General features: G+C 45.1%; 2 protein-coding genes across 11 annotated transcripts in view; both read left to right on the top strand.

Moving 5' to 3' along the window:
* The first annotated feature begins 714 nt into the window (after nucleotides 1–714).
* On the top strand, nucleotides 715–23,653 carry UNC93A (unc-93 homolog A). 5 transcript variants are annotated; one of them, XM_035108562.3, is made up of 9 exons: nucleotides 715–861; nucleotides 8,358–8,559; nucleotides 9,408–9,589; nucleotides 10,956–11,185; nucleotides 13,605–13,733; nucleotides 14,998–15,209; nucleotides 17,738–17,873; nucleotides 19,981–20,112; nucleotides 22,982–23,653. In XM_035108562.3, exons 2-9 carry the CDS (start codon nucleotides 8,473–8,475, stop codon nucleotides 23,257–23,259), a joined length of 1,386 nt encoding a protein of 461 aa, XP_034964453.1. In that variant the 5' UTR covers nucleotides 715–861; nucleotides 8,358–8,472; the 3' UTR covers nucleotides 23,260–23,653. The 5 variants fall into 5 exon arrangements, with proteins under 5 accessions (XP_034964453.1, XP_088522474.1, XP_034964454.1 ...); XM_088666348.1 differs by lacking the exon at nucleotides 715–861 and adding an exon at nucleotides 21,422–21,504 and having other exon boundaries at nucleotides 8,141–8,559; XM_035108563.3 differs by lacking the exon at nucleotides 715–861 and having other exon boundaries at nucleotides 8,143–8,559; nucleotides 9,413–9,589.
* A 113-nt stretch (nucleotides 23,654–23,766) lies between these two features.
* The window catches only part of TTLL2 (tubulin tyrosine ligase like 2), a 7,195-nt gene continuing 3,969 nt past the window's right edge, over nucleotides 23,767–26,992 (top strand). For 2 of the 6 annotated variants that reach the window (XM_088666346.1, XM_088666344.1), the window contains exons 1-2: nucleotides 25,002–25,138; nucleotides 26,471–26,601. In XM_088666346.1, the coding sequence (XP_088522472.1) occupies nucleotides 26,519–26,601 (83 nt within the window). In that variant the 5' untranslated portion in view covers nucleotides 25,002–25,138; nucleotides 26,471–26,518. Of the gene's footprint in view, nucleotides 25,139–25,160; nucleotides 26,602–26,992 lie in introns of those variants that run through there. The other 4 variants (XM_088666345.1, XM_088666342.1, XM_088666341.1 and 1 more) reach the window with 3 other exon arrangements.

Raw genomic sequence — 26,992 nt, 5'->3', positions numbered from 1 at the left:
CAAGACCTTCTTGAGATGTGAATGCTCTGAACTCTCTCCACAGTAGGTTCATGTGTAAATAAACCATATTTCATAAAGACACTTCAGTCTCTGCTGTGCCTCATTTTTCCAAAGGAAACATAAACCCTGGTTGAGTGCCAAGACCCCTGGAATCTCACACCAGAGATTGGGGTGGCCTGTAACAATATGTTAATTGGGAGGGGAGGGCATCACTACTGTAAATAATAATAATAAAACCACTGTATCAAGGGGTGGCTGATGCTCTTGTCTTCTGTTAACAGAGTCATGGGCCAAGGCTATACACTCCTATAGCAAAGATGTGTGGGTTGGTTACAGAGCCCACTAAACTTCTGGTTTTTGTGAGGCAGCCTGCATATCATGGCATCTTCACCCTTGTGTTGGCAAACCCTTAGCAAGCTACTGGGTGGAAGAGGAAGAAAAGGTAAGGTTTATCAGATGCATTACCTTTCTCCCAGAACCAAGCCATTTTGTTCCATGGTCCTTCTTTGATCCTGCAGCCTGTGACATATATAGATCATGAAAGAAGGATGTGGACATTGCAAGTGACACACGCAGTGTTCTTGCTCTTCTCCTTGTGGGTGTGCACCAGGAACTGAGAGTCTCACAAGGCGTTTCCAGCTAAAGGAAAAATGCAAAATGAAGTTATGCAATGCAGTTTGCGAGAGACTGGCGGATGTCCCTGAAGCGGCCTTTTGCTTTTGGGTGACCTAGGAGATGGCAGTGCTGAGCCTCAGAAGAACAGGTGCTGCCAAATCCTGAGAAAGGCAGGTTCTTGAGACACCATCCTGGGAGTCCCACCATCACGGCTGTGACTGCAGTTAGCGAGAAGGCTTTCCAAAGGTAACTCATATTGAATACACTGGAATGGGGGAGAAGGAAAGAAAACCCGAGGGTTCTTCCTGCTGTTTAGTGTGTGCAAGATATTGCAGGCCCTTCAGGCTCTGCCCTAGGTGGAAATCAGGCTCCGCTTACATGGGGTCTGCCACAGAACTATGTCTTCCCCTCACTAAAGAGACCCATTGGTTGGTGACAGATCACATGGTGGCATGCAGAAGATCCTGGGTTTAATATCTGGAGCATCCCAAGGTAAAAGGATCAGGAAGCAGAGCTAGATAAGATTCCTGCTTTAAACCCTGGAGAGCAATTGCCAGCCGGAATAGGCACTTCTAGGCTTGAGAACTTTAGGAAGGCTGCTGCTACTGCAGAACAGAACACTCAAATGGGAGGTGGGACGGAATAAGGGGAGTGAGGGTTGGATTTCATATGCTGTATGGCTAAACTAGATGGCTTAAAAAGACAAATTCATGGGGGATAAGGCTATCAATGGCTACTAATGGTGTTGGTTGTACTTTACTTTACTGTCTGAGTCAGTGTGCCTCTGAGGACCAGGTGCTGGAAACTCAGGTGGGGAGAGACCTATTGCCTTCAGGTCCTGCTTGTGGACTTCCTACAAGTATCTGACTGGCCCTTCTGAGAAGAGGATGCTGGAGTAGATGGGACTTTGCCCCAGTCCAGCAGGACTCATCTTACGTTTGGAGGAAGATGAGAGGGTACTTTCCAGATGGCTGGTTTTTCTGGATCCATTCCCCCCTCCCCAGTCCATTTTAGCTTATCTCAAGAGCCGTTCTGGTTGGTTTTGCTGGCTGCCATGATGGACTTACCAACATAATTGATTTGATTTATTTTAATCACTTATATACAGCTTTATACACATATATATATTTAAAATCCTCAAAGCAATTTACAACCTAAAGCATCAAATAAAACATTGTAGATGAAAGCTGAATACACAAACATGTCAGAGAGAAAACACGCCAGCTTGTGAGACTCCTCAGTGACCCTTGCAGAGTTCGGCTGCACTTATTTTTTAGACACCTATTTTAAGGGTGCTTTTCAAAGGGTATTGGGGGGGGGGAGAGAGCCTGACTCCAGAAAGCAGACACAGATCAAACCTAACTGCGCCCAAATCTCCACCTTGCAAACATTTCCATTTTCTCCTGGAGCAGGAAAAACATAGCACCCTTCTTCCTCTTTTCCAAGGCACACAGTTATCAGGGAAATTGGCACAGCAGCCTGTATGCATCATGAGTGTGGCACAACTCTGGACAAAGTGTTCCAAGAATAAGCACACCAGTAAAGGAACAACCATTCATAATTAGCTCTTTGAGGGGGCGAGAGAAGAGTAAGTATAAAACCACAGCAACACAGAGATGGAGAGGGCGAAGGAGTGAAGAAGACTGGTTGTGCAACTCACCAATGAGAGCAATCTCTCACCCTGTGGTTGAATGAATGCCAGGGTAAGATTATGAATAGAAGATGACATTGTTTTGACACAAGCTTGCGGTTTCCTCTCCTGATACATGAACTGGGGTCATGTGATTGTCTTGAGTCACGTAGCCCTTTTCAAAGTAAGCGCTTGCTCTGGGAACGATAGACTTTCATATCAGATAGGTCTCTGCCTTTGATCAAAATTATTGCCTTGGAGCTGTGGCCACTCCAAAGTCGCACTGAGTCCAGCTAATGTCTACATGCTTCCACAATCTTTCCAGAAGGTAAAAAGAAATGAAGTCTGAAGTGAGCACCGCAGAAAAGAAGATTACTACATCATAGAATTGTAGGACTTTGGAGTTGGAAGGAACCCAAGGGCCATCTAGTCCAACCCTCTGCAATGCAGGAATGAGATTCTGCATGCAGAAATCAGCTGCGCTAGCAAGACGGCAGCATTGGAAACAACCCTAACAGCTGCTGATGCGACCACTACGATCACGTAAAGAATGGAAGCGCAACAACACAATTGTGAAATCTTTCAAATAAGACTATAAAAAGGAAAGCTGGATCTTAGGGGGAATTGGGACTCCGTCACATTCCTATAAAATAAAAATCTAAGCGAAGATGAGCTTCCTTGATTTTGGGATCGTTCATCTTGATGGCTTCTCTCTTTTCCTCTCACTTCTACACTCTCTTGGTATGAGAGCTTTTAGTGGGACATTTTTTGAATTCCCTATGTATGTAAGACCTGAGACTGAAACAGAACGCCTGTTTGGTTCTTAGGAGGGAACCTAATCTTAGGTGCCCTGACAGAAAGAATGAAAGGGTGTCAAGATTGATAAGTAGCAGGCCTATGGAACATGTTCACAGCTTGGTACAAACTTAAAAAAATCAATAAATGCCAGCCCTATCAGATTTCTGTGGAATAGACGCTGCACATTCCTAAGAAGGAACTGACTCATGGGGAGTTGGAAAATCCATTCCCTGGACAGAGATATGGAGCAAGCCATACTGATCTCAAATCAGCTGCCCAACAGGGCTGACGGAGGGCGGGGGAGCTTTCATGTCCTGGGAAGCAGCAGAGACTCTAAGACTCTGATCTACACTGTGGAATTTGACTGCCATGGTTTTGTGAGCATTTCGAGAGGATAAACTGATTCATTCCACCGGTATCAGCCCAAAGGGTCAGAGATGTCACCCACCTGGGGAATCTCTGGGAATTGTCCATCACAGTTTATGCCTCACTTTGATGGAATGTAATACAATACCAGCTCCCTAAAGTCTGCCCTGCCCCGAGCATGAGCTCATTTTCACATTCCAGAGGAAGATTCGGGACACTTTGTGGCCATTTGGTGAACTGTTTTTCAAGCACTTTTGAGTATTTGGACGACCACTGGTGCAGGAAGGATCTCTAAGTTGTCTGGCCTTGCCTGGATTGGTGCTTGACCTGGGAGTGTGCTTTCCTCCTATGTTTTACATTCTCTCACCTGTCTACTCTGTGCATGGTAAGAACTGCTCCCGTTTTTGCACACGGCTAAATTATGCACCTGAGAAACAAATGCCCAATGGGTGCATGCGCTTCCCACAACCAATGTCCGTACCATGGAGGCCCACTTTGACAACAGTTAGAACAAGGCTGGGGAATCTGTGGCTCTCCATATGTTGCTGGACTGAAACTCCCACTATCCCTGAATATTGGCTGGGGCTGCTGAGAGTTGGAGTCCAATGGCCTCTGAAGGACCCCAGGCTCTCCATCTGTGAATAAGATAATGAATAAAAATATCAGTGAGAGATCACCTTGTTGCAAAGAGTCTGCAAAGTCATTTGCACCTTCCAAGCATTGAAATTGTTTTTTAAACAACAACTGCTGGATGCCTCCTCCTTCCCTGATTTTCCTTGCAATGTGGTGTTGCTCAGACCATTAAGCATTGTGTTCTCCCCTCCACACATGCATACCTTTTATTGCAAATCATGCACCCTGCAGGGCTGCACTTCTGCTATCTGTATGTAGAGTCAGGTTGCCTGAGTGATGGGGATTAGTTTGAGCCTTCCCATTCTCCAAATGAACCACATTGTGTAAGGGGTTATAGCCTTTCTTTAATCTGAGGGGCGCATTCCTCAGTGCACAATCTGCCAGGAGCCACATACCAGCGTTGAGCATGGCCTTTTTATTGCGTATAGTGGGTGAAGAGATACCAAGGGAAGACAAAGCACTGTTTATGTATGCAACAACAGTGGCAAGAATTCTTTTAGCCCAAAAATGGAAACAAGAACTATCAAACAAAGAAGAGTGGCAGATGAGAATGATGGACTTTGTGGAACTGGTGAAGCTGACAGGAAAAATCCAAAATCAGCATTATCAAGTATTGCAAAAGGACTGGAGCAAATGAGGAATGGCTTAGGAACGGCTTAGGGAGCTGGGTATGTTTAGCTTGGCTTGGAGAAGAGAAGGTTAAGGGGTGATATGATAGCCATGTTCAAATATATAAAAGGATGTCATATAGAGGAGGGAGAAAGGTTGTTTTCTGCTGCTCCAGAGAAGCAGACACGGAGCAACGGATTCAAACTACAAGAAAGAAGATTCCACCTAAACATTAGGAAGAACTTCCTGACAGTAAGAGCTGTTCGACAGTGGAATTTGCTACCAAGGAGTGTGGTGGAGTCTCCTTCTTTGGAGGTCTTTAAGCAGAGGCTTGACAGCCATCTGTCAGGAATGCTTTGATGGTGTTTCCTGCTTGGCAGGGGGTTGGACTGGATGGCCCTTGTGGTCTCTTCCAACTCTATGATTCTATGATTCTAAATTCATATGGTATTTGAAAGATTACTGTAAGCAATTAACAACACTACTAGCAGGGTTGTCTGAAGACTAGTAATGAGAAATTTTCTCCCTCTTTATTTTAACTTAAATTTTAATGTGTTTTTTTTTCATAATGAGTGAAATTAGAATTGGAAAATGTAAAAAAATGCAATGATATAAAGGTTGCTTTTGAAAGCCATAAGGCGGAAGGGAAGGAAGTCAGTGGGCTCTAAAGAGCCATGGAGGTAAAGTGGATAACAATGATATGATTATATATTATTAAATGGAAAACTAATAAAAATTATATACACAAAACAAGAAAAGAAAGTGGTGTAATCAGACCTACACCGGACTCCATTCTTCATCCAGGCAAGCAAGAGGTATTACCATGGTTCAAGCACACATGCCAGCCTGACAAAATCATGAAAAAAGGGTCAGAGGAGGGCCAGTGAGGGGTGTGGCCAGGCTGCTTGGCAGAGTCCCTAGAGCTAGGCCAAGAGGTCTGCATTTGGCTCCCAGGTCTGAGGGTGCCTATCCCTGAAAAAGCAGATTAAAAACTCTTATGTAGGACCTAACTTCAGGAGCCATAAGCCCATTTAGCCCAGCATCCTGTTCTCACAGTGGCCAATGACAAGCCTGTGGGGAGCCCCATGTCAAGTCACTTTAACGATGTATTAACAGGATATCCTTTTGTTGGAAAGCTGGTTTCAGTCTGTTTGGTTCAGTGCAGTTACAACCAAAGGAAACTCCGGAGTCCTCCCTCATCTCGGAATCTCAAATATTCGAGCAAAGGCTGATTTATACCCTTCAGCCTGCATTGCTGAAAAGCAACACCGTGCTGCCCTCTAGTGGCTATTTCATTGGCTGCCCACATGATATTCCCCAAGGAGATTCTACCTTGATAGGAAATTCCTGCCAGTCTGTTGCTGCAAGAGCAGCCCAAAAGTCCTGTGGCACTTTAAACACTTAGTCAATTTATTGCAGCATAGTTGTTTGCGGGCTTGGGGCCACTTTATCCAGTGCATAAAGTGGGCAGAACTGCTATTCCTTCCATTTCATAGCCTTTTTTGGTGCCACTGTTTACAAACATTGTTCCTTTAGAAGATTGAACAGTGGAACACATAGTTCCGAACGAACAAGTGGAGCCTACAACAAAATGTTGCAGTGTGAGGTACAGCACTTCCTTGTCGAGTTTCCAGCCCCTCCATTCCATTGTCCCTCCCCACAAATCTTTCATCTGCCCTGCTGGACCCCCCAAAACAGACAGCATTCCAAAGCCAATGAGCATACAGTCTCCAGTGCAGACATAGGCAAACTCAGCCTTCCAGATGTTTTAGGACTACAACTCCCATCATCCCTGACCACTGGTCCTGTTAGCTAGGGATGATGTGAATTGTAGTCCCAAAACATCTGGAGGACCGAGTTTGCCTATGCCTGCTCTAGTAGGCTGTTGGGGGGGGTCCCCCACTTTGGGTTGTTCCTCCCTAAATATTTTTTGTACTTCTGCAGGCCTCAAAATTTTTCCCCTAGCCTAAAAATACTGTGTGTGTGTGCGTGTGTGTGTGTGTGTGTTGTGTCATTTTGGCTTAATAAGCAGCAGCACCTGAAGTCTGAACACCAAAAATGGAGGGCATGGCACTGGAGGGGGGCCTCTTCCCAATGAATAACTTTCACACACACCATGTGCCATACATTGAAAGCACATGGCTTCCCCCAAAAAACAGGGAATAATTTTCATCCAGTTCACGTTTAAAGGTTTGTTGTTTAGTCGTTTAGTCGTGTCCGACTCTTCGTGACCCCATGGACCATAGCACGCCAGGCACGCCTGTCTTCCACTGCCTCCCACAGTTTGGTCAGACTCATGTTCGTAGCTTCGAGAACACTGTCCAACCATCTCATCCTCTGTCGTCCCCTTCTCCTAGTGCCCTCAATCTTTCCCAACATCAGGGTCTTTTCCAGGGAGTCTTCTCTTCTCATGAGGTGGCCAAAGTATTGGAGCCTCAGCTTCACGATCTGTCCTTCCAGGGAGCACTCAGGGCTGATTTCCTTCAGAATGGATAGGTTTGATCTTCTTGCAGTCCATGGGATTCTCAAGAGTCTCCTCCAGCACCATAATTCAAAAGCATCAATTATTCGGCGATCAGCCGTTTAAAGGCACTTTTCAAAACAATACGGGAAATAAAACACAGGCATCCTTCAAAAATCACACTTCTCAAAATTTTGCATTGTCTTTCTCCAGCCAAGTATTATGTACAGTGGTAACTTGGGTTAAGAACTTAATTCATTCTGAAGGTCTGTTCTTAACCTGGAACTATTCTTAACCTGAGGTACCACTTTAACTAATGGGGCCTCCCACTGCCACTGGGCCGCTGCCACACAATTTCTGTTCTCATCCTGAAGCAAAGTTCTTAACCCAAGGTACTATTTCTGGGTTGGCGGAGTCTGTAACCTGAAGTGTCTGTAATCTGAAGCATCTGTAACCTGAGGTACCACTGTACAAAAATGCACATACTAGGGCATAGTGAGTATAAAACACATATATTAGTGAAAACAACATACAAACATTCATTGTACATAAAATGGCTTAGCAAAACTGTGCATTGGAAGAAATGTGCACTAAAATGCCGATGGATTTTCATGAGAGTTTTTATTTTTAAATAATAAAAATAATCTCAAACTGATCTAGAAAAGTGGAGAACTGAATTTAAGATTGGAAAAGTGAGAAATAGTGAGGAATTGAAACTGACCTGCCCCTAGTTGCAGGAGAGGGAGATAGATTATGATTTCATGGACCATCCTTATTTTTGCATGCAGTGAATCTGCAGCAGTTGTTGCCCAGAAGGAATGACAGTGCCCTGTTAACCTGTCATATTAAGATTCTGGATTATTAATAGGGACGATACCTCCCTTGTAAGCAATCAAGCGATCAGGCCTCCCAATTGACCTTTCAGTCACTTCTCTTTATGGCTAACCTGTAACTGTATCCCACCCACACGCTACTCAAAAGGCTTTCATTCCTCTGAGCCAGCTCTTCCCACTGTTACGTTGCGAAAGAGCAATATGAAAAACGCTGTTGCTACTGAAACACACTTTGTAACTGGGTGTTAAAGGGCACAAATTATGCAGATAATGATCAAGTCAACTGTAAAGCCCTTTTCGTCTAACAGAACAAGTGAATAAGTAACAAGTTCCTAAGGCATTTTCAATGCTGGAGAAGGTAAAGTTCATTGGCTTTTGCCCAGATGGTTGACTTGACATTTTTGCATTACAGGAGAAGCAAAGTTGTTGCTTGGCTGTCATTTCTCCCCCTTCCCGGGATTCCCCATCTGGAATGATTCAGTGAACACCTGAAACCTTTCAGTCAACAAATCTTGTGTGACCCGAAAATGGAGAAGCATCTGAAGAATATTATTGTGGTTTCAGTTGGATTCTTGTTTCTATTTACTGCTTATGGAGGGCTCCAGAGCTTGCAGGTAGGTGGACCTTGTCATGGAGTGTATTACATTTTAAGGGGGTATCTTTGAAGACGATCTGTGGGGATATAATGCAACAGGGATGCTAGCCCAGTGAAAGGTAGCATGGGTCTTCCATAACAGAAGAGAAATCCCTGGAGATCACACAAACTTCTGGATCAGGTTAAGGGTCTGTCTAGTCTAGCACCATAGAGACCTACGGAAGTCAACAGCCCTCTTCCACTTTTGCTTCCTAGCAACTAGTCTTCAGTGGCATGTGGTCTTTGAACATGAAAGTTCAATATCATCATCATGGCTAATAGCCATTGGGAGACAATGTCTCCATGATTTTGCCTAGTTCTCTTTTAAGCTAGTGGCCATCACTCCTCCTAGCAGTGAACTGCATTATCAAATTATGCATTTCTTTTGTCTCTCCTGAACCTCCTACCAGCCGGAGCTAGAAGACTCTGAACTCTGATATTATGAGAGAAGGAGAAAACTTTCTCCCTCCTATCAACTTCTTTGACACCATGCATCAGTGTATAGACTTCTGTCATGTCCCCGTTAGACATTTGTTATAAAAATTGTTTTTAACTTACTGTATTTTAATATTCTGTGCTGTTGTTGTTGCATTTATTTCTGACCCTTCTTCCTCCAATGAGCTCAAGGTGTCGTGCATGTCTCTCTTGCTCTCCATATTATACTCAGTATTTCCATTGTCCTTTGCAGTGTTGGTGCTTCCAAATGCTCCACTTAAGTCCTGGTCTTAAGGACTTGCTGACTTCTCTCTCTCTCCCACCCACCATGGTCAGTCAAAGTCCCCTCATTTATTGCAACGTTTTTGATTCCAATTCATTTTATCTCTATAGAGCAGCCTCCACTCTCAAGAAGGCCTGGGCGTTGCCTCTCTGAGTGTTGTCTATGCAGCCCTTATCCTCTCCTCCATGTTTCTCCCACCAATCCTCATTAAGAAGCTGGGGTGCAAGTGGACCATTGTGGGATCCATGTGCTGCTACATCACATACTCTTTGGGAAACTTCTACGCCAGCTGGTAATGCTGCTAGCCTACTTCTGATTAGATCTGCCATATATTTGGGGACCCTGGTCTACTTCCATCAGCAGCCCACATACAAACTCCAATGCAGAAAGGTTCAGATACTGAGTAAACAGACAGACTTTTGTCCATAGAATGACTGTGGCATCACTGCAAAGACATAAGGAACACCAGTTATGGCTCCTGCCACATCTCATTTGACTCCCAATTGGTTGGTTCTCCGAGATGTCCACAATGTTTTGCCATTTCTCTAAGCTCAATGCCTATTAAATGGTTTTTGGGTTTTTTCTGGAACTCCATAATGGGCACTCAACCCTGGAACTTCCTTTTCTGGTACTCAAACCTGCTTTTTCTTGCCCATTTCCATCACAAATACAGTATATTCCTGCGTATAAGACTACTTTTTAACCCAGGAAAATCTTTTCAAAAGTCAGGAGTCGTCTTATACGCCGGGTCATTTTATTAATACGGCGAGTATATCCCAAACTCTATATTTTAACTGGAAAAGTGGGGGGTCATCTTATACGCCGGAATATACGGTATATTATGAGGATTCGCAGTGGATGCAATTACCTTTCTACCACAACTTGCAGTGCAATCCTGGACATGTTTTCTCAGAAGTATGTCCCATTGAATCTACTCCCAGCTAAATGGGTATATGGGTGAAGCTTTAATGTTGTGTTTTTCCCCCAAATCACTCTATTGAGAGCTACATGAATGAGCTTATTTCAATCCCCCACCCCCACCTAACTTGAAACGAACCTGAGACACAATTATGCCCCGCCTCCTAGACCTGGGAAAAAACTTCCTGGTGAAAAGTCCAATGCATATGGAGGTCTCCATCTATCATGCATTAGCCAAACATGAATTCTGAATATTGCTTAGAATATGATAGGCCGGGAGTTAGCAGCGAACCTTCAATACCATCTAGTTCCTTGTAGATCTTGTATCACATGAATATGTCTCCTTATAGTATAGGGCATGGGTAGGCAAACTAAGGCCTGGGGCCAGATCCAGCCCAATCGCCTTTTACCATAAATCCAGCCCGCAGACGGTCCAGGAATCAGTGTGTTTTTACATGAGCAGAATGTGTCCTTTTATTTAAAATGCATCTCTGGGTTATTTGTGGGGCATGGGAATTTGTTCGTGGTTTTTTCCCCCTTCAAAATATAGTCCAGCCCCCCACATGGTCTGAGGGACAGTGGACCAGCCCCCTGCTGAAAAAGTATGCTGACCCCTGGTATAGGGGTAAACATCTGAGCAATTCATCTTGAATTTAATGATGTAACAAGCTGTCTTTGGCCTCTCTTTCCAGAATGCTGGCAGCTTAAAAGAGATATCTAAATAATGTGGTTTTTTGCAGGTACACACTGATCCCCACATCTATGATCTTGGGACTAGGAGGAGCACCACTCTGGTCAGCCAAGTGCACATATCTCACCATCGCTGGAAACGCATATGCTCGGAAAGCAGGGAAAATTGGGAAAGATATTGTCAACCAGTACTTTGGAATATTCTTTCTGATATTCCAGTCCTCTGGAGTATGGGGAAATCTTATATCGTCCCTTGTGTTTGAGCAGACTCCCAAACAAGGTAAATATTACATACACACACACACACACACACACACACACACACACTAGGGGCTGTGTCCCTGCTTACACCACCTGCCAGCTCCCCTGCTATCCATCCCCATATGAACCCTGCCTAGAGCTTGCCCATCCCACCCCATGCCACTGCTGAACTCTCCATTCACCCTACCAGCCCCGTTTCTGAAGCTGCTTCTCTTCTATTCTACAGCCTCTATCCCTACAGCCTTGTTTAGGGAAGTTTTTAATCTGTGATTTTTGATGTATTTTAATGTTTGTTGGAAGCCGCCCAGAGTGGCAGGGGAAGCCCAGCCAGAGGGGCGGGGTATAAATATTATTATTATTATTATTATTATTATTATTATTATTATTATTATTATTACAGTCCTGCTTTGCGCCTGTTCTCCCCTTCGCTCCCATGTCCTTGCATCCTACCTCTTCCATTTGTGCACCCTGCCTTTACGCACAAACCACCCTCCTGGTAACCTCTGCCACCTTCCTCCTCTCGCACATTGCAACTACCTTTTCACTCTGACTTCATGAAAATCCAGGATTCTGATGTGGCACTACAGATCCTCCAATGAGGGCTACATGATGACAGCCTTACATTTTTTATGATATTACCACTTCCTTGCCTATATCTGCCTTTGGAAGTGCTACTGATAAGTAAAACCATTTTTTCACCATTATTATTTTTTTTATAAAAAAACCCTGTGATAATGTATCAGATACAGTAGTATAGATGCAATTTTAAGGATAATGGAATAACCAAAGCCTAGCGTGGTTCTTTCAGCAGCCCCCCATAACCTACCTATATTGCTCTGGAGGGCATCTTGATGCCCCCTAGTGTGGCTGCAGGGGGGCGGGGGCGGGAAAACACCTTCTGTTCAATTATCTGAGGATCTAAACTGTTAAACCCACTTAAAGGATTGTTTTCTTATTGGTGTGGGTGTCCAGATTGCAGTTCCTGTGGACAACTTCCTAGAGCATTGGGAAGAGGTCTAGTGGAATGGTTGTGGACTCTCCTTCCTTGGAGGTTTTTAAGCAGAGGTTGGATGGCCATCTGTCATGGATGCTTTAGCTGAGATTCCTGCATTGCAGGAGGTTCGAGTCCCTTCCAACTTGATATTCTAGGTCAGGGGTCCCCAAACTACGGCCCCCGGGCCGGATGCGGCCCAATTGGCCTCCCAATCCGGCCCGCAACGACCCCCGCCGCCCGCTGCTGCCGCCCGCTCTTACGGCGCGTGGCAATCTTCAAAATCGGCAAAAAATCGCCGAAAATCCTTTGTGCGCATGCGTATGGGCCTCTCCCGACCCAGAAGAGGTCATTTCCGATGCACTTCCGGGTCGGGGGAGGCCCATAGGCATGCACACAAGCGATTTTCGGCGATTTTTTCCGAGCGTGTGCGTGTGCGCACGGGCGCGCAATCCCCCGCCCTCCGGCCCGCTGCGCGCACACTCCCCTGCCCTCCGGCCCGAAGTCCGGTAAGTCTGGGGACCCCTGTTCTAGGTCTTCTAATGATTCAGTCTACTCTATGGGTTTGTCTTCTGTGTGTGTGTGTGTATTCAGCACAGGAGTTAAAGGATTAACTGGGCTGTGGTTGTTAACTCAGGCCAGGTGGAGTAGGCCAGTTAAAAGCAAATCCAGGGATAACAATAAAAGCAGGCTGCCTCAAGGGACAGATTAGGGCTAAATGTCACCGGAACTATATGGGGCGGCGGGGGGGGAGCCTGTTCCACAACTGCAGTCTTAAACTAGTCTAAGGGGATAAAACTCCATTGGCTGACCAACCAAAAGTTACTGCAAGGAGCAGATTAGAAAATGCTGGTAACGTCCTTGAAGACTGGCAAGGGATTGAAACATTTGATCATGACTCAAAGGCGCAGTTACTTTGAAACTGCAAAATACCAATACCGTATGAAATAGCAAAGCTTAAAGAACAGAAGTAGCATCCTCTGAAGCTGTATCTGGCTTTTACACTATTGTGCGTGACAGTCCAAGTGAGTTCCCTACAGCACTATCAGAACCTATAGGACCACAAGGAGCAATTTAGATGGTCCTGATCTTTGAAGTGCCAGAGGGCACAAGAGTGACCAGTTATGCATTGATGGGGCACATCAAATGCCCCGCTGCTCAAGCAGCTGCTTCCACATGGATTTGTCCACTAAAGGAACCATGTCAATTGGCTATGGCATTTCTCTGTGTTGCAAAGGATTCCTGGACAAGTTCCATTATTGCCTCTCAAGCAGCTGTCCACCATTACTGATCTCATTGACGATGAGAACCTCAGTCAGATTTTGAGATACCTACCTCAGGGTTCTTTGGAACATACCTTGAAATCCATTGAGGATGTATGCTTGAATTTATGGTCTTGATTTTGACCGCTAACAACCACTGCTCTTTTCTTTTTCCTATGGTCTAGTGGAACACTCAGACGCAGATCTGTGCTGTGGTGCAGAACATTGCATGGGGGTAAATGCTACAAACAGCACTGTGGCTACAAAGAAACCACACGATACCTTAATCTACACTCTGCTGGGAATCTACACAGGTAGGTGCTTCCAGACACCATTTGTTTGTTTGTTGTTTGCTTGCTATTTCAATTTATATCCCTCCCTTCCTCCCAAAGGAGATTGGGGCACCAAGCATATAAATAAATAAATTAAAAAACTTTTAAAAAGCATTCTAAGAACAGTTATCTCAGGTGTGCCAGGAACAATGTCTTTTAGCCATCAAATGCCTAGGTAAACAGAAGTGAACTACATGTCCCAGGATTCTTTGTGGAAAGCCACAACTGTTAAAATGTTAACTGTTAAAGCTTTAACATATAGCATAGAAGGTGCGCACCAGATCATCTCCAACATTTCACTTTAGGTGGTCATTGCAGAGGAAGAAAATGAGTGGTGGGCAAAGAGTATTTCATGGACCTTTGTCTGCCATTATGCTTTGTTTCCTGGGAAACCATTTGTGATATATCATATTTTGACAGTATTTTATGGTATGCAATATAATTTAACTGTTTTGATAGCTGTCTTGTAACTCACTTAAAAAAGCTTACAGCATTTGATAAACAACATGCAGTGATTTTTTGTATTTGACAGCTTTCAATCTGCAAAATCTAGGACTGGTTATGATGGAGGCCCCCAGGCAAAATTATAACTGTCAGAAAATACCAACAGTTCCAAAGCCTTCAAATTTTAATTTTTCGGGTCAAGATTTCATCTTCCAAATTGTTGGTTCAGATTATGAATATGAATTTTCCCACTCATAACTTAACAGGAAAGTTCAGCAAATTTGACGTATTCGTGAATATTCATTTCAGATCTAAATTGAATGGCATATCTTTGCCTATGAGTGATTCAGGTCTCAGTTAATGAAATAAAGTCTAACATTCCAGTTCCATAGTATAATTTCTCTTTTCACATATGTTTTGGAAAAGACTGTCACTAATTCTGAAGCCAGAGGCTCTGGAAACAAATTCATCTAGAGGCAATGTTGACAGATGCAATCCTGGTGCCCCCATGGCTGATCTCTCTTTAACCTCTGACCTAACCTGGAAGGGTAAGAAATCTGTCTTATGCAAGAGCACAGTTGGTTTTTCCAGCTGTCATAGCACAAATGGCACCATTGCTGTGCATGGTGGATGCCCTGATATCGAAGGCAGACAATTAATTTTATTTAAACTCTCTTGGCCTCTAGGGCTGAATTTAAAGACACTTATTGACTGAGTATTCTAAACCCATAACTGAGCTCTGAGAATAAATCTATGAATTGCTTGTCACTTTGGGAATTGGTTCTTATTCCAATGCATCCAGGCAGTGGGGTGCTAGCTGTGTTGCTAGTTGCTATTTTTCTGGATCGGATCACAGACGACCAAGCAGAGGGCGAGAAAAAGGAGACACCTTCCTTGTGCTTCACTTTCATGGCAACATTGCGGCATCTCAAAGATAAACGCCAGTGTCTCCTGATTCCCCTGACCATGTACAGCGGGTTTGAACAAGGATTCCTTGCTGGCGACTACACCAAGGTAGGAACTCAAGCGAAATGCGGTTGTTACGTTGCCTACCCTGAGTTCTTCAATGAATACATGGGGAAATGTTCATGGGACACTCAGGACTCTTGAGTCCCACCTCCCACTACAGATAGATGCCCTACTGAGAATACGTGAAACCCGCCCAAGAAGCCTCTGGAGTCAGTGAAGAACGTGTTTAGATGCCATTAGCCAGGAAGAGCAGGAATCAAACAAAACACACCAGTAGATGCACCAAGGGACCAGAGTAAAGGTAAAGGGACCCCTGACCATTAGTTCCAGTTGTGACCGACTTTGGGGTTGCAACGCTCATCTCGCATTATTAGCCGAGGGAGCCGGCGTACAGCTTCCAGGTCATGTGGCCAGCATGACTAAGCAGCTTCTGGCGAATCAGAGCAGCACACGGAAACGCCGTTTACCTTCCCGCTGTAGTGGTACCTATTTATCTACTTGCACTTTGACATGCTTTCGAACTGCTAGGTTGGCAGGAGCTGGGACCAAGCAACGGGAGCTCACCTCGTCGCAGGGATTCGAACCGCCGACCTTCTGATTGGCAAGCCCTAGGCTCTGTGGTTTAACCCACAGCACCACCTGTGTCCCTCCGGAGAGACCTGATGAAAATCATGTGCCATAAATCCCATGTGGCTCCAATGCTTTCTAAAGGTTCTGTTGTCACTCGGGTCCTGCTTGTGGGCTTCTCATAGGCATCTGGTTGGCCAGGGTGAGAACAGGATGCTGGATTAAATGGGCCTTTGGCTCTTCTGATGCACTTGTTATGTACTTATGTGACCCGCTAAGGGGAAGAGGGAGCGGACAACCACTCGGTGCTGCAGGGATCAGAGGCAGTTGGATCTGAATGGGGAAACATTGATATAAGGAGCAATTGCCATGGGTCAGACGTCAAGTGCCAGGTTTGTCACTTCTCTCACACAAGACACAACACCCCTGGAAGTTTAACTAGTTGAGGTTTATTAGCAATAACAGGCTTCCAGCAATCCGAGCTTCCTACAGCTCACTCCTCACTGTCGGAGCCAGTTGACTCGACTGGCTTCCTGCCCTTCCCAAGGCCAGATATACCCCAGGCCCGCTCTCGCTTCCTGTTGGTCCTCCTTTGTTCTAATCACTTGCTCCACCTCCTGCTTCTTGGAGACTCGGGTGCAGCCAATTCCTCATCCTCAGGTATTGAATCCAACTCCCTTTAGCACCTGCATCCTGCTCCTTCATCTCTGTGCTGCTGTGAAAACTTACAGGCAGCATTCCAAAGCGAGAAGGACTTACCTCACATTCGTTGTGTGAAAGAATCAAGTTTCTATTTCCCTCTGCCTCTTCCTCCCCCTCTGCAGATTCCTCTCTGCTGGCCATGTCTATGGCATCAAGCCTAGAGGAGAAAGGCATCTTTCTGCCTGCCATATTGATGGATTTGCTTTATTAATTTAATGTCCATATTGTCCCCCAACCCAGGGTGCCTTGCAAATCACAGAGGCATTTCTTATTTGGGTAGCCCTTGCATTGCCTCCTAAACAGCCCTATAGTCGCACAAATCTAGCTGGCTGACAGTTTGCATACTCCGAATGGGCATGCACAGGTACAATATCAAAAAGATACGAGGTTAATGTGAGCTTAGTGGCAGCTATAAGTGAGCATACAAGCAGGTCTTATGGTGCTTTTTTTGTTTTAATGACGCAGGTCTTAAGCCATATTTTTAGTAATAGCTTATTGCTTCTGTGGTCTCCATCTTATTAAATGCATCATACTCTGATGTCCAGGAAGCCAAAGAGTTACTCATATGGTTGGCAATCATCTTCCTTTGTGGACACTTCCAGGCAGCTTGTTTATGATGTTACATCTAAGCAAGTGTTATCCTAGATCAGGCATCCCCAAACTGCGGCCCTCCAGATGTTTTGGCCTACAACATGATCCCTAGCTAACAGGACCAGTGGTCGGGGAAGATGGGAATTGTAGTCCAAAACATCTGGAGGGCCGAAGTTTGGGGATGCCTGTCCTAGATCCACACTTCCCAGTGCATTTCCCCATCACTTTCCTTACTGCAAAAAATCCCATCTTTGTGGGAAGCAGGCATGTTATGCAAGACCTTCCAAATCAATTATTGTTGCCCAACCTCAACTCAGTGGTATGTGATTGAATCCCACCCCAAAATAGTGGCAGCCTGGAAGCACTGTGTGTCAAGTCCTCTCCCTACATAAATGGTGTCCATCCATTTTCAAAATCACACATCCCCAGTTCTTCCGCTGCTTCAGCTTTTGATAACATGTATGGCATATGAGGAAATTATTCCCTTCCCCCCCCCCCCGGCCCCATCACTGCACAGCAGGCACACACATTAAAACTGGAGGCCCTACGGCAAGGCACAGAGCTGTGCTTTATTGATCGCATCTTCTCTGTATGAATATTCACCCAGCATTCAGAAATAGACACGAAGTCCTAAGCCTCAGATGACAGAATCAACGTTGCTGCGTTGAATAATAATGCCATGTGTGCCTGTGTGTCTTTCTCTTTTCCTCTAGTCCTATGTGACCTGTGCCCTTGGGATAAATTTTGTCGGCTATGTGATGATCTGCTTCTCGGCTGCAAATTCACTCTGCTCCCTGCTCTTTGGGAAGATTTCCCAGTTCACTGGCAGAAAAATTCTATTTGCAATGGGTATGTAAAGGCTAACGGAGGACCGGGGGGGCTCATTTAGTGTGAAAAATTGGGTGTGCTCATACTAAGAGGCAGGGGGCAAGATTTAATGAAGAACTGGCTACAAACATGATCAGTCCAGATGAGGATTCTCCCCTCATTACTGGGAATGAAACAGTATTCACCAATTTGAATTTCAAATATGTCTGTTTGCTCAGTCACTTCAGAGAAAGTCTCAGCATTTCTAACACAGCAGAAGATGGTTCTCAACTCGTGAATCACATATACTAATAGCAATCTCAATTCTCTGGGGGCCAGTTCTGAAGCCGTCAAAACAGCACTATTCTCACACAAGAAAGTGGGATCAGCAGAGCTGGTTTGCAGAAGGATAAAAAAATATATATATTGAGGGTGGGGACCCCAAAACAGTCCATTGAGGACTGAGGGTTGCATCCAATGTAATACTAACAAACACATTCTGTCAGGAAAAGATTTATTCTCGTGCAACAAAATGTCCCCCCCTCTCCTCCCCCTAAATGTGTTCTGGGGGTTCTCCAAACCCTCCGGGGCAGATTCGGAGAGGGCACAGATTGTGCATGAGGAAAGGACAAAGAAATCCTTGTGCAAACAGAACACAATAGTCAATGTCACCCTGAGCATGCTCGGTTGGTGTGGAATGCTCACTGGTGGCTAAGAGGGGGAACAGGGAATGGAAAATGGAGATGGAATAGAGGAGCCTAGGAAATAATGTGGCTGGTTGGTTGGAAATCTGAGCAGAAGCAGATTTTTGCTGCAGGTCCCCTTTGTATTTCCAGAGTGGCTGGGGAGACTCAGCCAGATGGGTGGGGTATAAAGAATATATTGTTGTTGTTGTTGTTGTTGTTGTTGTTGTTGTTATTCCTCTGAAACTTTACTTCTGTGTGTCCACATGAGGTTCTTGGAGTGGTTGCATGGCATACTGATTTATACCACGTGATCCAGAATGAAACGACCCACTTTCCTTTCAAATCACAAATAAATCCCATCCCAGCATCTTGGACAGGGGAGAAGGTGGCTCCCTTCCTTTCATCCAATGACTGGCATTCCCTGAACAGGGAGGTGTCATGGCTTCTGCGGTCATGAAGCAATATGCTACCGTACATATTTGCCTGACCCTTTTGGAGGTGCTGATCTGACAGTTGCATAATTTATAGAGTCAACCGGCTGCGCTTGCTAAGGCACTGATCTGACCAACATCAGGGAGGGAGGGAAGGCTATGAAGAAACATTCGGTGAACTTGGCACTGCTGGCAAATTATGTCTCTTGGGGTTTCTATTTCTCATGTTCCACTGGACTTTTTGTTTTTTAATGAGCTAGCTCTGCACATTCTCCAAACTGAATGTACTTCACATCTAATATGACTTAAGAGGAATGTTCCCAGCTACACAACCTGGATAAAATTTCACTCTTGAGGAAATCAGCTGGCATTTTTCTGCCTACGTCACCCATGTCATTAGGCTGACAGGTGCCCATTATTTGCCAGGACTAAATTATTTGCCTTGACAATGCAGTGGCTGGCTTGTACGGCTAAGCCAAGCCAAGCAAGAATGGGTGGGCAAGAGAGTTCCCAAAGAAGAGATTGTGGCTCCTGCCTGCAATCCTCCTGCTGCAACACCACGGTGCCCTAAGCCATGGTTTGGCATAGCCAGCATGTCATCTGAACCAGGACTCGGGGTTTGTTTCCTCCAGGCAACCAGCAGAAGAGATAGCGGGTCCTTACCTCTGTGACCTTGGGGGCCAATGGGAATGAGAAGACTCTTGATTTGTTTCCTGAATGGCAGGGTACATTGCCCAGCCACTGTGCTCCTAAGCAGCCTCATTGCCCCTCTGTGCACTCTGGTGGCTCTCCGAAACATTTATGTAGCTGGAATTTTGACATCCCAGGTGGTTGCTTACTTCATCTTTATACTATAGCCAGGATTGCTGATCCTGCTTCTTTGCTTCCAAAGTCACCTGGGTGGCTGCCACTGTTGGAAGCTAATGGACAATGTGGACCTTGGCCTGGTGCTTCTATATAATTCTCACTATCTGAAATGGCCCACTTCTGAAACTTTATAGTGTTTTCTCTCAATCTTTCATCATCTTCCAGGTGGAGTTCTCAACCTTGCCTGCATAATAGGACTATTGCTCTGGAAACCTCGCCCAAGCCACCTTGCCCTGTTCTTCGTATTCCCTGCCCTCTGGGGTGTGGCTGATGCTATCTGGCAAACGCAGACCAATGGTAAGCCTTTTCTATCACGGAAGACTGGCAGCACAAGCAGAACTCTATGCAAGTTTACTTGGAAGCCAGTTCCACTGGGATCAATGAGGTTTACTCTGAGGAAAGTGTGCATGGGACTGTGTGGCCTTAGTCTCACTGAAAGCAGATTATCTAGACTCCAGTAACTATCAGTGCTTCCAGATGGGGGCATAATATTGCAAACTGACTGTTGCAAATGGGAGTTGCTAATAGCTTTTTTTTTTAACTGATTAGATTTTCCCTAGAAAGGGTAACTTGGAATTAAGTGATGGGGTGAGCAATTCTATGCTGGCTGGCATTCTATGCTGACATCACATGGATGCTGTGAAACATTTCTGTGCATGAGGAGCACCCGTCTGGAAGCTCCTGAGATATGTCTGAGTAGAATGCACCTTGGCAGAAAGAGTTGGAAGACTGGGGCTAGATCTACACAGCTATTAAAAAAAACCCGTTGCAAAGCTCACAATGGAAAATATCACTGAGTTGTTATTTCAGCTCTACAGCACCATCTGGTGTCACAGTGTTATAACACATTTTTAATGTTGTAATTTGACTAACGTAGCTGAGTCCTGGGTCTAAAACAGGTATGCTGTAACATCACTTGGGGGGGGGGCATTTTATGTAGCATATATGTAGCGTTTTATGTTTTTGGCAAACTTTTCCATGAATCTTTGAATGCTGCAGTGAGAGAGGCATGAGCTGCTCTGTTTAATTACCAGTTACATGACTCGGCTCTTACTTTAACAGAGTTTCATTACAAAGTTCCAAAGAGAATTCTAAAGACTGAAAATTTAACTCTTATCAGGGTTTAAGCAAGTAGCTGTTCCAGATCTCTTGTGGTTGTGGAATCTAATATTGACCAAGGGCTCCCCCTAAAGGATTTTAATGGGAAATGCCTGAATCTTTGCCCTACTCCACATTTTCAGATTCACCTATCCAAAAGTGTGTGTCATATTTTGGCACCTCACTGTATTGTAAGTTAAATCTGTTTTATTTCATTTGTTCTTCTATAAGAGCTGCTTTGTATATACTGTAATAATAAGCATACTATTATGTACACACAAGCATCTTCCACACAAGCATACTATTATGTACACACAAGCATCTTCCATGCTGGAGTTTTGCAGTAGTTGTGTTGTGGATTCGAGCCCCATGTTGGGCAAAAGATTCCTGCATTGCAGGGGGTTGGACTAGATGCCCCTTGCGGTCCCTTCCAACTCTACAATTCTTTGAGTCTATGCTGTTTAAAGAGTTGCATGGCCCTGAACAACACCATTATTATCCTCTTCAGCAGGATGTAAAAAGACCCCTGAACATGTTAGAGCATGAGCATGTTCTGCCTTCACTCTTAGAGGCTGTTGCTGGGAATCGCAAGTGAGTAGAGCGGCTGTTGCATTCAGGTCCTGCTTAATGCCTTCTCACGGGTATCTGGTTGGCTGCTATGAGAACAGTAGCGCTATATTAGATGGGCCTTTGGCCTGATCCAGCAGCCCTTGCATTCTTAAAAGTAGAACAGATGTTCTAGCCAGCAGCCTCCCCAATGTGGCATTTCAACAGCTTAATTATAACATGGGCACTTCCATTTGATGTGTGGATCATCCCAGGAAGTTATTCAGCCTCTGTATATTACATACCAGAACTGAAAGCAGATATTACCATACCCTTCCTTTTTTTAGACACAAACTGCCTGATGTCATCCATGGGTTAGTTCATATATTCATTCCTGCAGCAACAGAGCTCATAGTTTGCATGCGTGAGGGTCCAAGTAGCACTGTTTTGAAGATATTGCTAAGAGCACGGATAACATTGGCCATATTTGCACCATACGTTTAAAGAATTGTGATACCACTTTAAACAATCATGGCATCGCCCAAATAATTATGGGAGCTGCAGTTTGTTAAGGGAAGGGTGCCGAGAGTTGTCAGGGTGCCCCTGTTTTCCTCCACTCAGAGCTACAATTCTCTGAGTGGTTTAACAATCCTTCACAAGGAACTCTGAGCATCGCAGCTCTTGTGTCTCTGCCCCTTCCACCAGCTGAAGGTGTCACCCTCCAAAAGGGGAGAGAGATTTCCCACACAAAGGAACAAAGATCGTTTTTTAATGTCCCTGGACTGCTGTTGCCTGGCGATGGGCCTGTTCACAGTATACTCAAAACCCAGCAGTATATGGTTTAAGCTACAACGTTGTGTGATCCTAAGCAGCTTCCTAAGAAGACATCCATCATGTATTTTCTTGCAGCATGACCTTTTCTGGGTAGAAAGAGGGTTAGCCAGGCCCGGTGCGTCCATTTAGGTGGACTAGGCCATTGCCTCGGGCGCCAAAATGGAGGGGGCGCTGCCGAGCCTGCCCCGCAATACCCCCGCGGCGCCGGCGCCTGCCCACTCCCCGAGGAGCTCACAGCGTCGTCTCCACAGGCGGGAGGAGCGCGAGCCAAAAGGAGAGCTCAGCGCCCTCCCACCCACGGAGGGGACGCTGTGAGCTCCCCAGTGGCGGCAGCGCCCGCAGCTGAAGCCTTCAGCTATGGGCGCTGCTGCCGCCGCCGCCACTCACTGCAACCGCCGCCACTGAGGAGCTCAAAGCCTCCCCTCCACAGGCAGGAGGGTGCCGAGCTCCCCCCATGGCCCGCGCTCCTCCCGCCAATGGAGGGGACGCAGGGGCATCAGCGGCGTGCGTGCGTCATGACGCATGCGCCCGGGGGGGCGCCAGAAAGTGTTTTGCTTAGGGCGCAAAAAGCCCTAGCACTGCGCCTGGGGTTAGCTACTGCTGCTACAGTTACAGACCTACATGGGTGTCAGATTTAGGCTTCAAACATAAAGTTGTGCCTAATTCTTCTCTTTCCATTTGTTTACAGCTCTCTATGGAGTGTTGTTTGAAAAGCACAAGGAGGCCGCCTTTGCTAATTATCGCCTGTGGGAGTCCCTGGGGTTTGTCATCGCCTTTGGTTACAGCACGTTCTTAAGAGTCAGCGTCAAACTTTATATTGTGCTGGCTGTACTGGTGGTGGCCATGATATGCTATGCAGCAGTCGAGCACCTGGAATCAGAGTCCTCTCCTGGTCCTGAACCGCCCAGTATCTCAAAGCAGGAGCCAAACAAACTAGACGAGAAAGATCCGCAAACCCATTTGTAGCCCAGCAAAGCAAACCTCTGTAAGGCCAAGCAAATGGCCCAGTCCAAAAGTGCCTAATTTTGCCCATGTGCATTTTGTATGGGCTACCAGAGAGTAGTGCTGACATTGAAAGAGGCAGCACATCACAGGACTGGTGCCACAGATGGCTTCTCAAAAGGCTCGACACCAAGGAAGGCTACCATGATTTGTGCAATATGTAAATAGAAATTTCAATTCTTTCGAACTGGTGCAAAAATGTACATAGGATTTTTTTTCCCTGCCAATACTATAATGTCTTCAATTAAGACAGTACAATACTAGGGACCTTCTCTTCTTGCTACTAGTGACAAAAAGTTTTAATGGGTCTTTGATTTTTTTATGGGGGGGAATAAATATACATTGATAATTCAAAAAAGTTTTATTTCTTACTAAATCACTCATACCCACATAGAAAATACAAATTGACTCTCAACTGGAATACAGGCTTACCACTCCCCTCAAGGAAATAAACATGAAACAGTGTTTTCTCCATCCAAGTCTCCTAAGGAAATTGTTGGAGAATGCCCTGGGGGTGCCTGCAATCCCCCGGAACGCTGAGCATCCTCCGGTACGCACAGCTCTGGAAAAGGCATCTCCCTTCTCTTCCAGTGCACTTCTAGCGACACACATCATAGTGATATATGCACACTAAGCTTCTGGCAGCAGAACACAGCAAGAAGCGTGAGACATCGATGAAATGGGGGTGAAGGATGCGACATGGCATTTGGATGAGGCCAACGAGCTGCACCGAGTCCACAAGACACTGCCATGTGGAAGCAGTCATGTGGTGCAATGAATGTCCCTCCCATCAATGGGAGGAATGTCATGGGGCAGCCAAACAAAACTTCAGGAAAGGACAGGAGAGCGCAAGAACCAGGGGCGCCAACTTTACTAAAATATTGGGGGGAGGGGCGGTTAAGCCCCGCCCTGCATAATTGATCACATGATGTGGTGCATGGACACCATTTGAATGGCAATGCTCATTAACTTTTTTGGGGGGGAGGCCTCCTCCAATATTGTATTGGGGGCGAAGACCCCCACAGCCCCTAGGAGTTGGCTGCTCCCACCCTACCAGCACAAGCCCAGCACAATGCTCGAAACTACAGTTCAGCCGCTGCCACTTCCCTTTTGGATTGCAGCTTTAGTTTTGTATTAACTATCCACTGCTTTGGCACATCGTGCTGTTATTATACAGACTGGATTCCCACACTTCTCATGTGATACAGCAGCCACCTGAATACCCAGACAGAACCGCATTCTTCTCCGCCCTCTATGGCTTCATTCTTAGCTGAAAAGTTCTGCTGGAATTGGACACAAATTCTGTGCCATGATTATACCCATGATTGTGCTTTAATGTTGCAACCCGTCCTTGGACCTTAGCATTAAGGTTGGTCAATAATAAATAATTAGAGCAAAGGCAAGTAAATAATAATAATAATAATAATAATAATAATAATAATAATAATAATAATAATAATAAGAGCATAGCAGCAGGGCCTGTAAAATAGTTGGCTCAGTTTGAAAAGAGGTCTAGAGTTCAAGGATGCGGGAAGTGGAAAAAGCTCCTGTGACCATGAGAGCATTCGCTTTTGTTCCCAGGATCTGTTTTGCATTGCTAAGCAACCAAGCTTTAACCCTCCTGGCTGGCTGGCCATCCAGGTGAAAGCAGAAAGCAGGTGATGATTCAGACAGCCCGCAAATTCCTCTTCGGGTCTCAAAAAGAGGACGGAAGGAAAAAGTCCTTAACTGATGCCCTCAGCAGTGGAGCTAAATGTGTTGCACTGGTGACTCTGAGGATAATTTTTTATGCTGAAGGAGAGGAGTGCCATCGCTCCAGTGCAGGCATTCCCAAGGGGGAAAGGTATGTGGATATTACGTATTGCAATAAAAAGGTAGCAGCAATTAATTTTAACTATGTGACCATGAAGGAATGAATTGGCCACAGGCAAGCCATACACTCTGGATTGTATCCAATGCTTTTCCAGTGGGGTTCCAGTGGTGCAACAGAACTTCTGTTTCTCCTCCTCCCTTCACGCAGCCCCCCCCCAAAAAAAAATCTGCTGTGGGATCCCCCAACCTTCCAGAGCTGATGGGGCTGGTGGAAACAGGAGAGTGAATTCAGTTGCACAGATGGGGGCGCGCGCTTGTTTGAGCGGATAGGGCCCCCAGTCCCAACCCCAGTTTAGGATGTAAAGAGGTACACCGGCCTACCTTGGAGTCATGTTGTAAGAAAGTCTGAGGTATGGTATGAAAAGCAGCATGAATGCTCTGGGATCAGCAACTGGGCATGTGTCCAAATGTAGGGTACCCATTTTACTAATGGGGTCATGATTCTGATGTCGCTGCCTATCAACAGGATTATTCTCAAGTGCCATAAAGGGAAACAAATTGTTAGTATTTAATTTATGGCTATAGCATTCTTACTCCCAGTCAGGGAAAGACATTGGTGGGATTCTCTGCCTCAAGCGTCAAAATAACTGAGCTGTTCTCTCTTGGACTGGCCTTGCTATAAGGATGCAATCTTATGCACACTTATATTGACATAAGCACCACTACATGGTGGGATTTATGTCTGAGTAAATATTATAGGACTGCTCTGTAAGTAAATCAACGTTCTTTTAAATCTATGGCCTGATCTAAAAGCTGATACATTTAATATAAAGGTTACAATCTAATTTTTAAAAAGTTAACATGAAAAAGATATCAAAATAGAACATACAGGGTGATATTCAGCCATTTTTAGTCTGTGCAGGCCAACTGGAATTAATGAGCGTGAATGAGTTAGGTCCATTAATCCCCAAAGGGTCTACTCTGAGTAAATTGACTACCACCCATGGCTTGGGAAGTAATGTATTTATTGAATGCAAGAGTTTAATGCAGAGGGAAATCCGTTGAGAGCTTTCCTCCTGGAAGCCCATTTCAATAAAAGCTAATTGTGGAAAATATGTCTTTACCTTGCACAATTTCCAAACATCTCCCAGTGGGGTGTGAGCAGTGGGTAGTGCCTTTCCATAAATGCACAATCTGAAAAGCTGTTCTAGCTGTGAGTGACCAGGTAGTAGAACAATATGTGAGATGAGGGTGTCCCTGAATATTCTACAGAATGCTGAAGTGTGTGACATGCTGGCACAGTGGAAGTTTCTATGGTGATTTAGAACTTGAGAAATATACATGATCAGTTTTGCTTCGAAAGCTGGGACTCCAGAAAGGAAGAACAAAAGATTTTTCAACCCATCATGAGATGGTAACGATGTCACTATGGCAAAAGGCAAGCCGCAACCCTGAAGAAGAAGATCAGATTTGCACAGCTACAAGAGAACTAAGGTTTGCACATTTTCTTTTTGAAGTAAATGTGGGTATTCAGGGACCAGGGATCTTCCGTATTACAGATCTATAACAGGGAAGGGGAATCATAGCAGTACAATAGGACAGAACAGCTAAGGACTGCCACTGAAATAGGAAAAGAGCTTGCAGCTCTGATTCGTAAATATTATTTGATTTTATATGGTGCCATCACCGCAGCTGGTAGTATACATAGAACCAAAATAAAAGTACTTGCTCCAAATAACTTACAATCTAAATTTTGATGGGGAAAGACAAGAACACAGGATACTGTAGGTAAGAGAGACAAGGGACAACATGGGGACTAACACAAATGGAAGCATTCGAGATGGAGATATATGATGCTATGTAATACAATTTTATTTGACAGTTT

This window comes from Zootoca vivipara, chromosome 3, assembly GCF_965207765.1.
Source record: "Zootoca vivipara chromosome 3, rZooViv2.hap1.1, whole genome shotgun sequence".
NCBI classification, from domain to species: domain Eukaryota; kingdom Metazoa; phylum Chordata; class Lepidosauria; order Squamata; family Lacertidae; genus Zootoca; species Zootoca vivipara.
The sequence above is the reverse complement of the archived record's forward strand: the minus strand, read 5'-3'. Positions and strand labels throughout refer to the sequence as shown.